Source organism: Mustela erminea, chromosome 10 (genome assembly GCF_009829155.1).
Source record: "Mustela erminea isolate mMusErm1 chromosome 10, mMusErm1.Pri, whole genome shotgun sequence".
NCBI lineage: Eukaryota > Metazoa > Chordata > Mammalia > Carnivora > Mustelidae > Mustela > Mustela erminea.
Window position 1 is genome coordinate 52,082,604 of NC_045623.1, and position 14,402 is coordinate 52,097,005.

Consider the following 14,402-nt stretch of genomic DNA (forward strand, 5'->3'; position numbering starts at 1 on the left):
TAAAAAAAAAGCCACTTGTTAAACTTTTTGGACAGTGTTCAGGTCCTTAGAACACATAAAAGAGAAATTAAACACAGTTGCTGATGCACAGCAGAAGAGCCCAAAAGGTCTTAGAAGAAATACTGAGGAGGGAAGGAGAATTAGATTAAAAGGGAAAATTAAAAAAAAAAATTAATTAAAAAACAGGCATAGTGAACGAACTAAGAAAGTGAAATGGCTTAAGATTGTGCAGACTGGACACCAACTTCCCATTGGATTCAATATTTATAGTGTTTATGTGCTAGGCCTGTCATCCATTTCATCATTGTGTAAACAAACCTACCATGACAGGCACTAATGATACATGGTGAGCAAAACCAGGTGTGCCCTCTGGAAGCTATTGTGTCTAGAATACCTCTTTGAAGTATTGTCTGATCCTCTCAAGGAGTATATAGTTGATATAGTTGATAGGAGAGAAAGCACAAATACCAAATAGCTATGACCTTTGGTGGAACGTGGTAAGTACTATAAAATTTACCAAAAAATAATATGACTTATTATCATAAGAGAAATTTCTTCCAGGTAAGATTAGGGAAAGTTTTATGGTGGTGGTCATGCTTGAGCTGGACTCTGAAGGCTGCGTCTAATTTTGATACTTTAGAAAGGGGATGGGGAGAGGAAGACATTACAGTGGAGGGACCACTGTGGGCAAAAGCAGAGGTTGAAAAGCACAGGGAATACTCAGGGAAGTTTAAGGATTTCTAGGTGTCGAAAACACTGATTATGTATAGACAGAGTGAAGAAAAAATAAGCCGTTCCCAGATTCAGAGGAATCAAGCTTTCCTTGGAAGAATGAAGGGATGTCTGCGGTTTGTAAATACGTATGACCCAACATGCAAACAGTATTTTCATGGGATGGGATAAACAGCATGCAGTGAGAATGCCCTTCACCCCACCAAGGGAAGTGAAGTAAATAAACAGGAAATGCAGCTGGTGAAATGCAGCTGGTGAACTGATTGCATTTCTGAGTGCCTCATTCTAATACTGGATCTTGAGGACTCCCAAGCTCCCTGATAATCTATAAGAGACAGTGGTCATAGGAACAACCCTTTGGGGTGGCAGCACAGAAGAACCTCTTCAATCCAGCAGTCCATGCCTCTTAACGTTCTACCTTCCTCCTCTTTCCCCCGACATGTCAGGAGGCTATAGATAGACACAGTGCTGGGCCAGGCAGAACACCACCACTTTTCATCGTGTTCTCTCTCTTCTTTAGAACAAACCAACTGGCAAAATTCTCTTCTACAGATTCAAAGGAATCTGTGGTTGCTACTTACTCTGTCCAGTAAGTCTCCACTCTTGCCACTTCTAGCCTATCAAATATTGCCCTACATCTTGGTGAACGTTGATAATGGCCTCCCAAAGGCCCTAAGACCCAGTATGGAGAACTTAGCTCCCAATGGAATAGCCACCCTCAAACCCAGAAGAGATTTGTCTAGATAACGATGCTACTTCCTTTTGCAATACATGGGCCGAGAGCAGCAACAAAGGGACTCACCACATTGCCTTGTACTGCCTTTTTTTCTGGAAGCTCTCTCATCTTCCCACTTGATTGTTAGACTCTGTGCAGAGGAGATCATGTCATGCAGAGCCTGGTATATACTTGATGCTTAACAAATATTTATAAACATTGCACTTACTGTTTCCATCATATTCTTCAATAAAATGCCCCCAAATGTTTTGAATTTTGAGTGACATACCTTAATCCTCTGAGATTCAGCTATAGGAATTGTTTCCCTGTGGAGGAAATATGGAGTTTTCTGGTGAGAATAAAAGTCTCTGTACTAGGATATTTTACTCCAGGTATAGAGAGACCTGACTGTAGGCTGCTAACTCCTGTTATTTTAAAGACGGTGGGGGCGGGGCGGAGGATAGAAATAAACCTGGCACAACTAATACAACTGTGCAACACTGGTAGTTTTAAGAATAAAATGTATCTACTTTTCAAACTAGAGAAAGAGTGGATGATTTATTTAACTTTTTCCTCAGTAATCATCCCCACATAGGTTGTAAGTTATGCTGGGTTTGAATATAGTATTTGTAAAAGTTCGACCCATGGCTTTTTCTTTGGGCCCGGCCCACACTGGTTCCAACACCAGACTAAGAAGAGTCACAGGGTTTCAGTGCTTTCTACATAAACACTGCCTGGATTTCATAATGTTCCACTCTTTGAGGCGCTGCTATTAACAAAATTAGGCCAAGAAAAAGTGTTTTGGAGCATAGTCTGGGGAGATACAGGACAGCTGCAGAGATACCCTTCTCTTTGTGCCTGTCTTAAATCCAGCCCTATTTCTCATCCTGCTTCACGCTCGGTGGGTCGTTACAAAGTGTGAGCTCACTGCCCTAGAACAAAATCCACTAGGGAAACCCTAGCAGATGGAGTAATGCTTCTAAACCTTCTAAAGCTGGAAGCAGAGAATTATTTCCCTCCCCTCTGTTTTTCCTCTTTACTTCCCCTAGAACTGCTCTCAGGAAAGATTATGATAATCACATGTTGAGAATCCAGAGGAATTCAACATTCCTAGGTTTTCGTTTATTCTTTTTAATCAAAAGCTGAGTGTATCTTTCCCCTCCATAGATCAGAAATCTCTGAATTCTCCAAAGTAGAAGTTGTGCAATTTATACCCTCATAGGGGCATGTTTCCAAACCATTCTCTTGTAGACAGTGTCAAAGGTGAGGAAGATTGGAACCTTTCCCAGTAACAATCAGCTGACAGGCTTAGAGTTGTCAATACAGCAAAAGTCAACATTTTAAAAACAGAAGTGGAACCATGGTTCTGTTAAGGCATTGCCTCCCCCCCCCACCCTCGCACACAAGGTTGGTTTGTTGTCAGAGACATAAATGTGCCACCTTTGCACCTGGGTTAATGCTACCACTCAAGTTCCTTGGTCATCTAAGGAAGTTCTTCCCAAACTGGAAGCTGGAACCATGCGTAGATACTCAAGGGTCTCCAGACAATTAGAACTCTAAGGGGGCCTCTTATCCTTGTGTCAGCAGCCATCCTCTGCCTTTGGAACATCATAGCGAGTCAGAGGGATGGGCCTATAGCAGCTACAGCAGCAATGAAGAGAGGTCAGTTTTGCATACAAGAAATGGAAATGCCCCCAGAAGGTTCAGAATGCAGCTGCACCAGTTGACTGAATCTGCTTTGAGTTCTGTACAGTGGGGGGTTTCAGAAAACACATTCTCTGGGTAGTTTAGATCAAATGAAACTGAAGGGATGCACAGGGGAGCGGACACCGATGGTCTCCTATAATGGTGCTTTCTAGAGTACACGTCTGTTTTTCCCCAGCCCATATTCTAGTTTTTTGCTATCGTATATACCTGGGCGACAGTCTAACTGAGTGATGGGGCAATATTCTGGGGCAAGGCAGGATGCTTTTCATAATGGGAAGCAGTTATATTGCTAAGGAACATAGTTCATGCAGGTGATCTAAAATCTGGAGATTCCCACCCCCCTTAACCCCCAATTCCCAGATGATCCGTTAACTACAACCATAAGATGGTGCATCATCAATCCAGTGTTTGAACATTTTATTGAGCCTCAGAAAAATTTAGCATTTCTGTGAGAGGAACTTTCCTGGAAACTCAACCCTGCTTTTCTTGATACTAGATAAAGGACCCATCTTCTGAACTGACTGGATTTCCTTATTTGCATTAACTTTTTACTGACCCAATGTTTCAGCAAGCCCGCTGTTTGGTCAGTATTTCAAGAATCAGTCAAACACATTGCCTGATTGAATTTACCAAAGGCTTAGAGCGGTGGTCCTGTACCAGCATGCCCGTTTATCTGATTATGGTGTATTGTTGCCTCTTGATAACAGCAGATCCATCAGAATAGACATTTTTGATCTGGGTGCCAGTAAGGGGGCAGGAATTGACCGAGCACAGCATTAAAAGCCAATGAAAAGACAAGGTGACAAACACTATATTTTCCAAATATTTAAATTTTGGTGGAGGTATTTGATTTGATGATTTATGGTAAAATGTTTTTCTTGCTCCCTTCATCTAATCATTCTGGCAAATCAAATACTTTCACTTAATATTTGAAGGTGTAAATCTAATTTCTTCATTTTCCTCTCTCTGGGTGTACTATCTATTTAGTTCACCCACGGAAAGATATTTCAGTCCTACTTTTTAAATAAGCAATTATATTAGTAATATGTGTGCAGTCATCTTTCAGATTAAAAACAAATTAATGCTGATTTGTCATCCTCTCTTTAAAACTGCTTTTCATCTTGAAAGTGGTAATCCAATGTAAGACCCAGAAACAACTAGGATTGTTTGATGTTTTTATGCAATTAAGAGTTTTAATGAACCGAGACACACATGTTTTATAGGTTTCAATGAGCAATCAATTAGCATGATGTAAATATCAGTATGTTATACTGATTTTGAGTATTCCTTGTCAAAAGTACACTTATATTTTGAAATTATTCTCTTTGTTAAAGTGAGTTATATTGTCTAGAAGGTGGAAATTATTGTAAGAGATCTTTTGTGGCATTGTATTTTTAAGCCATATAAAGTTTTAAAAATTGACCACGAATGTCTATTTGGCTTTGCAAAATCTGCAGGAATTCTACCAGTACTTTTCACTCCTTGTTCTTTCCACCCTTATCTTTCCCATTCTCCTTCCTTGTGTCTTACTGATTCACCAGATTGAGATCGCTTCCTCAGCAGAAAGATCTCAGTAAAAATCAAAGACCAAGAGGCAAATCTATTGGAATCATCATGAATTTCACTCCTTTGTTGTCGTCGTTTTTCTTTTTTAAAAAGGCACACCTTTAACTTTTTTTCCCCTTTTCTTTCTTTCTTTCTTTCTTTCTTTCTTTCTTTCTTTCTTTCTTTCTTTCTTTCTGTGGGAAGGGGTGGTTAACATAAACCAGATTCTTATTTCAGGGAGCAAAGCCAATTACTCCAAAAGTCAATACTCAGAAATTAATGTATTTTTGGTTTTGGTCGCCTATGGAATAAATTAGATTTTTTAACCCCTCGAGTAATTAGTAATTTTTTTTCAATCAATCTAAAAAAAATGTCTCTTTTCATTATTACCTGCCTTTTCTCAGTATGCAGCATGGCAGAACAATTGACAATGAGGTGCTTTGAAACATCATATTTCTTTTCCAGTGGGTCAGGAACCCCATTTCTTTTCCTCATTTCCTGTAGAACAGTAAGGATGAGAGCCCTGGGCCAGGACAATGGTGTCCCATCAGGAGTGGAAGAGGTGTTTACTATGATCCTTGTAGCTCTGTGCCTCAGAAGCCTCTCCTGGAGCCATGGGTCTGATGGGGAGACCTGACATAAGAGACGAGACTTGGGTGGTCCTCTGTCTGACTCTTCTTCGACCTCTCCCAGAACAGATTAAACAGAACTGATGGGATGAGTTGAGATGCTTCATTGCCAACACTACACCCATGAGTTTGTTTTTCTTTTAAGTGATCTTGTGAGGCCAGTGGGGGCCTCCATCTTGATTAATGATGATCATCCTATAATAGCAGCTGGAAACCGTGGTACCATGGTTTGGTGTCAGTTTTTGACAAAGGAAATTAGGCTCTGAAAGACATTTCTCATCAGAAACTGTTGATATATTAAAATGCATTTAAAACTTACTTCTGGGAAACGTATTAAATAGGCCAATCATTTAATCATTTGCTAAATGTCAAACCCTATAAAATCATGGTATAATGTCACCCTGACGTAAAGCAACATCAAAATTAGTGCATCATCTATAAAGTGAAGTATCATTTGCCTTCAAGTGACAAATTCTATTGCCAAAAAATACCACTGTACTTCTAATAAGTGACACTCATTTTAATAGACCCTACAAAAATACAGTATTTTCAATGTCCCCATAAAACAGTTAACTTACAAATATTACTCTCAGAGCTTTGGTGACACCAGTACATGATACTATTGTGAAAATCCTAATAGAATACTTGAAACACTACCATGTAAACTAAATCCATTATACATACATACATATATATATATATATATATATATATATATATAGCTATGTGGAAATATGAGAGCATGCATACAACCAACTCTGGGAAATTATTCTGGAATTTCAAATTAATATTTTAATCAAATTAATGACTAATATAAAAAAGAAATATTTTTAAAGGATTATAAAATGAATTTTGATTATTTATAGAGGAAACAATTCTAATGTAAAAATAACAAATTCTCTATTAACTATGCTTGTCTTTCTCTCAATAAGAGAACCCAGGATTATACTTCGAAACATTTTTGGAAAAAAAGTATTTTCTCTATTTTTGCCCACACAAAACAGGCACTGAAATTAATAATACAGGTAGACCACAGCTCTGAGAAATTATATTTGAAGTTTCATATTTAAATGCCAAAGTTTTTTAATCATCCACCATAACTTTCTAACAACGATCTTCCTTAATGATAAATTTTATCAATCTCCAAAACTCATTTTAAATTATTTAAAAGTAGCAAATTAGATAAAGCAACACACAAATAAATTCCACATTTACAAGTAAAGAAATCACATGGGCTCCACTTTATAATCAACATAAACTTGAAAGAAATTAAGCAATATCTTTCCTGCCACCCATCATTCACTGCTTAAATTTGTGGTGAAAAAGATTTATCTGTAATGACCTTTAGTCTGTTTCTTAACTCTTTGTGTGTATTGTAATTAGCTAAAGGCATTGAACAAATTAGTTTGTCCTATTTTTATTCCGGTCCCAGAGATAAATGGCTAATTTATGAAATATTTCACTCTGTGTTATGAGAATTTAGCAAATGAATATGGAACCAAATATAAACACTTTATACCATATGTACAGTTACTTTCATAAGGCATTATCATGTAATTTTTATTGAAAAAGATTCAATATAGTAAAGTCTTATTTTAAGATATAGTTTCTTTCTCAATCCGAGATGTTTAGTTTATGAAAATATTGTTTTTCTCTATATTCTTTTTGTATATATGCCAACATATACCTGTGCTAGAAATATTTTATGGGAATTACAATTCTTTATATTTGTATTTTCTATATAAAGGCATATACAACTTTGAGGCAGTGTTTCTGATGGAGAGCAGAATTCGTAAAGAGCTTGTATGTGCTTCCGTGCTCCGAAATTATATGAAATCCACTTCGAGAAGAAACTTATTTGATTAAAAAAACAAAAACAAAAACAAAAACAAAACTGCACCAATGCACAGCCGGAGGCTGACAAGTAAAACTAATACATAACCACATGAACATCATATTTATATAGTTAACATTTTTAAGGATGATCAGTGCTAACATATAATATTATACATTTGGCACTAATGTTTGCCATTGGTCCAGCAAATGGCAAAATTTGTTTCTATGTATAAATTTATTTTTGAACATTAGGTCTGGCTAGACGTATCTTCACTATTTATAAAAAATATTTAGACAGTAAGCTCACGTTGAATAACTAGGTCTACTGTATTCTGGAAACTCTTCAGTAGTAATACAGCTTTTTCATGTTCCATATGTACAAAACTATGTCCATTTGCCTGTAAACACACAAATAAAACAGGGCAATCAATGCAAGATACTTGTTTGTAATCTCATCATTTTTTCTAATCCTAAGATTAAAGGGACTCTTGAGCAGCCAAAAACTATTGGTTTTCAAAATTCATAATAGAATTATAACTATGGAAACAGCTAATTAATTTCACCCACCTTTGATTCAGATTATTAACTCAACAAATATTTAACAAGCTTCTAGTACTTCCTAACTAAGACTGTCCTGGGCACTGTACTAATCATAGAGATGCCCTGGTGAATAACAGATAGATACATTTTGAAATATGGCAGTTGTTCTGTGGTCGTTCTTTTGATTTGTCTTGTATTTACAGATACTTAGTTGAGATGTTTTGGAAGTGTCCACCGGACTGGACCATTGCCTTCTTGCTATATAATTACTGAAAAGAATAATACCATCAGCAAGGTGAAATACTGCACTCATGACACACATGGTTGCACACTTAGGGTCTTATTAGATCTTATTTTGGCTCATTGAAAAGTTCTTAGTTTATACATTTTTATATTTTTTTAAATTCTTTTAAAAAAAAGGTTTATTTATTTGGGGGAGAGAGAGAGAGAGAGGGAAAGAGAGAGAAAGCACAATCAAGGAGACGGACAGAGAGAGAAGCAAGCTCCCCGCTGAGCAAGGAGTCCAACGCAAGGCTCCATCCCAGGACCCTGGGATTATGACTCGAGCCAAAGGCAGATGCTTAACTGACTGAGCCACCCAGGCACCCCTACATTTTTTTTTTTTAATTTTTAATTTTTTTTTAAAGATTTTATTTATTTATTTGACAGAGATTACAAGTAGGCAGAGAGGCAGGCAGAGAGGAGGAAGCAGGCTCCCTGCTGAGCAGAGACCCCGATGCGGGGCTCGATCCCAGGACACTGGGGATCATGACCTGAGCCGAAGGCAGAGGCTTTAACCCACTGAGCCACCCAGGCGCCCCACCCCTACATTTTTTTTTTTTTAAGATTTTATTTATCTATTTGACGGAAAGATCACAAGTAGGCAGAGAAGCAGGCAGAGAGAGTGGGAAGCAGGCTCCCCACCGAGCAGAGAGCCCAATGCAGGGCTCGACCCCAGGACCCTTGGGACCATGACCTGAGCCGAAGGTAGAGTTCTTAACCCACTGAGCCACCCAGGCGCCCCCACCCCTACAGTTTTATATTAAAGAGATCATTTTTACTTCCCCCATTGCTAAATGCAAATATATTCATTATTTATACTGGTGGTTCTCAATGGCATCCAATATACCTAAGATATCCATCCCTCAGAGGTGAAGCACACTGATATTAGTAACAGTGAAAATGCCTGTCATCTTCTAGTTAAGAATTATCAGTCTAAGCATTCAAAATCCATTTTAAACACAGTTAGGCTAAGGTTAAAATTTTGGGATTCAACTGGTTAGTATTCGACTCTTCATGTGCTTTTCTGCTGTGAGTGCTCTTTTTTTCCTGTATTAAATTACAGCTTCTCTTGATTGGAATGATTTCTACTATTAATGTATAAAGAAGTGGATCCCATAAAACTTCACTGTCATTAAGGCCCAAATAAAACACAACCTTACAGAAACTTGGTAGGAATAATTCTTGGAAACTCCATGACTAATAATTATGTAAGTTTTCCTCGCATCTGGGACTCCGTTGATTTGGAAGAGTCAGCCAAACTTACTAGGTGGCAAAGTACCAATAACAGAGCCAGTTAATTGGTTGACGTTTTCAGTTTTTAATTGACTGATACTAATTTGGGGAACTCATTGCCTTTGTTGTTTTACTTTTTTAATGCTTTCTTAAAATATGATTAATATTTCAAATAACCACTCTAGATATTTCACTGCCTTTGGCTTTTTAAAATTTAAAACAACAGATCACAGTACTGTGTAGTCTTTATAACTTAGATGAAAGTCATCTGACACATTATATTTTATCAGTAGTTTGTTAAAATTGGTTGACTAATGATATGATAAAAAAAAGGAGGTCCTAAAATACTGCATTTCTTAAACCTCAATACATCTAACAGGGAAAATACGAGGACACAGAAATGTAAAACCATGAAAGCCCATATTACTAGAAGTATACATTTGTTTGTTTGTTTTAAAGATTTTATTTATTTATTTGACAGACACAGCTAGAGAGGGAACAGAAGCAGTGGGTGTGGGAGAGAGAGAAGCAGGCTTCCCGCGGAGCAGGGAGACCGATGTGGGGCTTGATGTGGGGCTCAATCCCAGGACCTCAGGATCGTGACCTGAGCCGAAGGCAGACACTTAACGACGCCCCCAAATTTATTTTGAATAGAAGAACCTCCTTCTCTCTCCTAACCTCCCTCCTCTCTCTAAATATATTTATCTCCTTTAATGTATATAATAACATTTAATTAATGGAAATGCTTATCAAATTAGCATCAGCTGTTTGGGTGGCAGGAAATTATAGTTGGGTAGAACTTTGGGTTTGTTCCACAGCCCACATTTCTTGCTTCAGTTGTAGTTAAAACCAGAGAATTGGATTCCATGTGATGCTATTTCTAGTCAGATGAAGATGTGGGATAGAGAACACAGCATATGGTGCATTCTTCTTTTTATTCTCAATCTGTATCTGACATCAGGAAAATAGCAAACTTGGGTGAAATGTATGCTTCTTCCACTGTATTTTTGAGGAATATACTAACTGCCTTAATGTCCCCAATTTGACCAAAAGACATACCTGAGTTGAGAATTAAATTTATTTATTTATGTATTTACTTACTTATTTTAAGCAAGCTCAATGCCCAATGTGGGGCCAGAACTCACAACCCAGAGAGCAAGAGTTGCATGCTGGACTGACTGAGCCAGCCAGGTGCTCCTAAATTTAATTTTAATAATGGAATTCTTAAATGTCCTTAATAATAACTTTGTGAATGCTCAGATTTCTCTATCGGAAGACTCAAAACCTAGAGTTGCAATAAACTCCAAACCCACCAAGAATTTTCAGGGAATTGTTTGAAATTTCAGTATCTTAGTGTTTCAGAGAAAAGGAATTCTCTAGGTTTGGAGGTCATGAATGGTATATTGTCCACCATTAGACCTCACCATTCCTGGTTTTAGGAACTACCAGTCCCAAAATAATATCAATTTTAAGAGCACAAGTGGAAGAGAGCCCAGATAGCAAATTAATCACGGCTGTTAATTTTGAATGATACTTTTATCAAAAGGTCTTCAGAAAAGGGTGTTTTACTTCTATCATTTTTTTCCTTTTTTTTTTTCAATCAAAAACACCTGTTATATTAACTGTGCTCAAGGCATTGTGCCTGGCACTGGGGATAGGAATAAGAAAGAGATGAGACAGGGAACGCTCCCCTTAAAGAAGTAACCATCCCGAAGGGGAAATTAGCCATGGACATAATGTAAAATAATGTAGAAAATGCCTTACCCATAGAAGGCCCTCAACATCTGGATTATCACCAGAAGAGATAAAAAAAAGTACTAGGGTAGCTCAGTGGAACAGAAGGGGAATAGGGAAAATTTTCAGGGACCCGATTTCTCTGAGGTGAATTAGAAGAGTTTTCCCCATACTCACACCTGGCAAGAGTGTGGTTAACGAAAGGGCCACAATCTTGTCTCACTCAAGCCTAGAGCCTCCTCCAGCTCTAGACATGTGAACAGTTGGCTCTTTCAAGTAAATTCTTCAACAATCCGTGTAAGGAAAAGAATTATAAGATGATCTGAGTATGAAATCATTTTTATGAGAATTTAAAAATAAAATTATCAGTGAACTTAGACTCTAGGCTTTAGCATAGGAAAGAACCATAAAAATAAGCTAATGTGTGTGTGTGTTGGTGGGGGGGTTGATGAAAGCTGGGGTTAGTTTGTAGATTATTTTCTTCAAAATGATTATTTTCTTCAAAATGAAGAGAGATAGCCCAATATGTGAAATATTTAAACAAAACTTCTCTGGAGAGATAGAAAGAGGCAGTAAGAGAGTGAGAGAATGAGAGAGTGAGAGCAAGGATATTCTAGGCTAATGCTCTTATTTTGTCAGTGAAAGAGCTACACCTCAGAGAGGCCAAGCCACCTGACTAAGGCCACACATCCAGGGCTGAATAATCTGACACCGTAATATTTGTTCTTATTATTTCTTTCAATACTTCACTAAAATAAGAAGACCATGGTTGCTTCCATTGATCTGAACTGACATTTCATTGATTATGATAAAATAATGACCATTTCCCCCTTAAAGTTGTTGCTATATCATCTCCTGACATAATTTGTTCTTTACAGAGAGTGCAAAACCTTAATTCTCATTCAGATTCCTCTCAGGATTAACATAAGTCATTCCAAAAATACTGGTAGAAATAACATTTGGTCCTAAATTAGAATCTCCAGAAATGCTGAACCTCTCATTCTTATTATAGTGTTAACTCTGGCTTAATTGGGTTTTTGTAGCCATATGTGAGCTTTCTCTCTCAAAAGTGGAAAGACTAAGTCAAGCTATCTGCTAGGACAGTGCCAGGAAAGTTGGGAGGAAATGGATTAAAAAAGGAGAAAACTTTTAGGGTAGAATCTATAAATTTGGCATTTAATTGAACAAGGGTAGAAGAAACAAACGAATCAGATTGTGGTATCATTAACGGAAAATGGAAACAAAGTAATAGCTTCGTTGGGAAGACAATGGGGTTTGTGGCCATGGCAATGCATGCAAAGGAAATGTTGATCATATATTTAGAAACAAGAGACTGGAGTTCAGGAAGGAGGTCAGGGTGGCAGCATTAGCGACAGAGGTTAGGCTTTACTGTGGTATTCACCACAGGGAATGCTGAGAGATTTATCAGAAGATAAATTTAAAAGGGAGCATTGTGAAAGAAGGGAAATCAAACCAGGGGATGGGGTTGCAGCTTGTGACATTTAGAGCAAAGCTGAAAGATAGCATTTGCTGTTGCCCTGGGCGTCTAGGAAAATCTGCCTGAGGTAAGAGGGCCTAATCCTTCCTGCAGGAGGATGGCAGAAAGCTGGCTCCAGCTCAGTGGCCTAATTGAAGAACAAGATCTCAGGGGACAGAGGCATGGAGGGGAGAAAACAGGACAGAGGGGCTACTGGGAGATCCAGACAGAAGGATAACAGGGAAGAGTGAGCAGGAAGGGGATCATGGTACTGTGCTCACAAAAGCTGCAGAAAATCCAAGAGAATCAAATCTTTTCCAGTGGCCCCAATGAACCCTAGCTTGCTGCAGCAGAGAGGGGAAAAAAAAAAACCCAGGGAAAAGATAAAGCTTGCTGAAGTCTGGCTTTGTATCTGGCTCAGTTTCCAATAAAACTGGCTTCAGGATGTTCTGAACCACCGTCCGGGCTCTGATTCAAGGCTAAAAAGATCCAGCGTATAAACTAGCTTTAATGTCGCTTTAAACCATCAGCTTTTAGTTTTCATGCTTTGTAGTGACAAATGAGAGTTCTACACTTGGAGACTCAAGTGCAGAGCCGATTTCCCAGAAGGAAATAAGCAGGTTGATAACTTAGATCACTGAGTCAAATAAACATCAGGGCTCTACCGGTAATTTTAGTCCCCAGAAATATCTGGTATCTAAAAACCAGAGCTTTCGGAAACCTCAAGACGCTTATTTAAAACGCCACAACTAGGGACTATCTGGGAATGTCTTCAAATAACAGGAGAACTCTGAAAGATCAGAAAGCACGTTATCTTAGAAAGTTTATTAAAGATTAAGTGGGTTAATGTATGCAAAGGCATACATCGGAACCTCCAACTGGTCTGGCACACTTTGCCTGACACACTACGAACCAGTGAAATAAACCCACTACTAATTAATATTACTTCACTATTACTTTCTTGAGTTTTCATTAAGTCACAAGAATAGAAGGACAAAATGTCAGATGGGACCACCTTTTTCTTGTTTAGTTAACCCTATTTTTTTTTTTTTTAAAGATGAAAATGTGAGGATCGGAGATAATACATGAAGTATCCAGGCTCACAGAGCTAGTGACTAGGTGGGCATTTATGTTACAGTAGTCAGCTCAGTAACTTGGCACAATCCGTTTCATTGGATGTTGTGAGATTGTTAATGAATGTTTTAGGTTCATTAAATGAATTGAATTTTTAATATGAATTGAGTCATTTCTTGACATGGAACATTGGGTTAGGCCTGTTGCGGGGGGAAACAATGACAGAAGGGGTTGGAAGAGGGGTTTGAATGAAAGGAGATAAAATTTCAGTTCAAGAGAACCTTTTCTTTCCATTGTTAGGACTGAAGAGCAAAGGGAATTTATATTGTTGAAATGAATTTTGCTATCTGGCTCACATCTTGGATAATTCAGACAGGAAATCAGAAAATTATGTTACTATGTTTGTGTAGAGATTTTCCAATTAAAATGAATATGAGAAGAATCATAATATTTCACCTAGTAGTATTTTGTGGTTGTCTTATGTGTGTGAATGGAAAAAGAGCTGAGGAAGTAGAGGTTACTACTAGGCAATATTTTTGAGGGCAGGTTATAAATCCAATGATACTTTCAAAAGTAAATGTAGGGGCGCCTGGGTGGCTCAGTCGGTGGGTCTGCCTTTGGCTCAGGTCATGATCTCAGGGTCCTGGGATCAAGCCCCATACTGGACTCCCTGCTCATTGGAGAGTCTGCTTGTCCCTCTCCCTTAGCCCCTGCTCATGTGCTCTCTCTCTCGCTCGTGCTTTCTGTCAAATAAATAAATAAATAAAGATCTTTAAAACATTTTTAAAAAAGAAAAGAAAATGTGTATAATCTACATTTGTGCATTTGATATTTTGAATATATGAGTATTATAAATGCAAAAGATAATTTGAAGAATCAATGCTAAATTAATGAAACT

At 37.9% G+C, this 14,402-nt stretch overlaps 1 protein-coding gene across 8 annotated transcripts in view; it reads right to left on the reverse strand.

Annotated features, from left to right (window-relative positions):
- Positions 1-163: 163 nt before the first annotated feature.
- Positions 164-14,402, reverse strand: part of LRRC7 (leucine rich repeat containing 7) — a 559,049-nt gene continuing 544,810 nt past the window's right edge. For 7 of the 8 annotated variants that reach the window (XM_032301472.1, XM_032301475.1, XM_032301471.1 and 4 more), the window contains one exon: positions 164-7,562. In XM_032301472.1, the coding sequence (XP_032157363.1) occupies positions 7,455-7,562 (108 nt within the window). In that variant the 3' untranslated portion in view covers positions 164-7,454. The remainder of the gene's footprint in view (positions 7,563-14,402) is intronic. The other variant, XM_032301469.1, reaches the window with a different exon arrangement.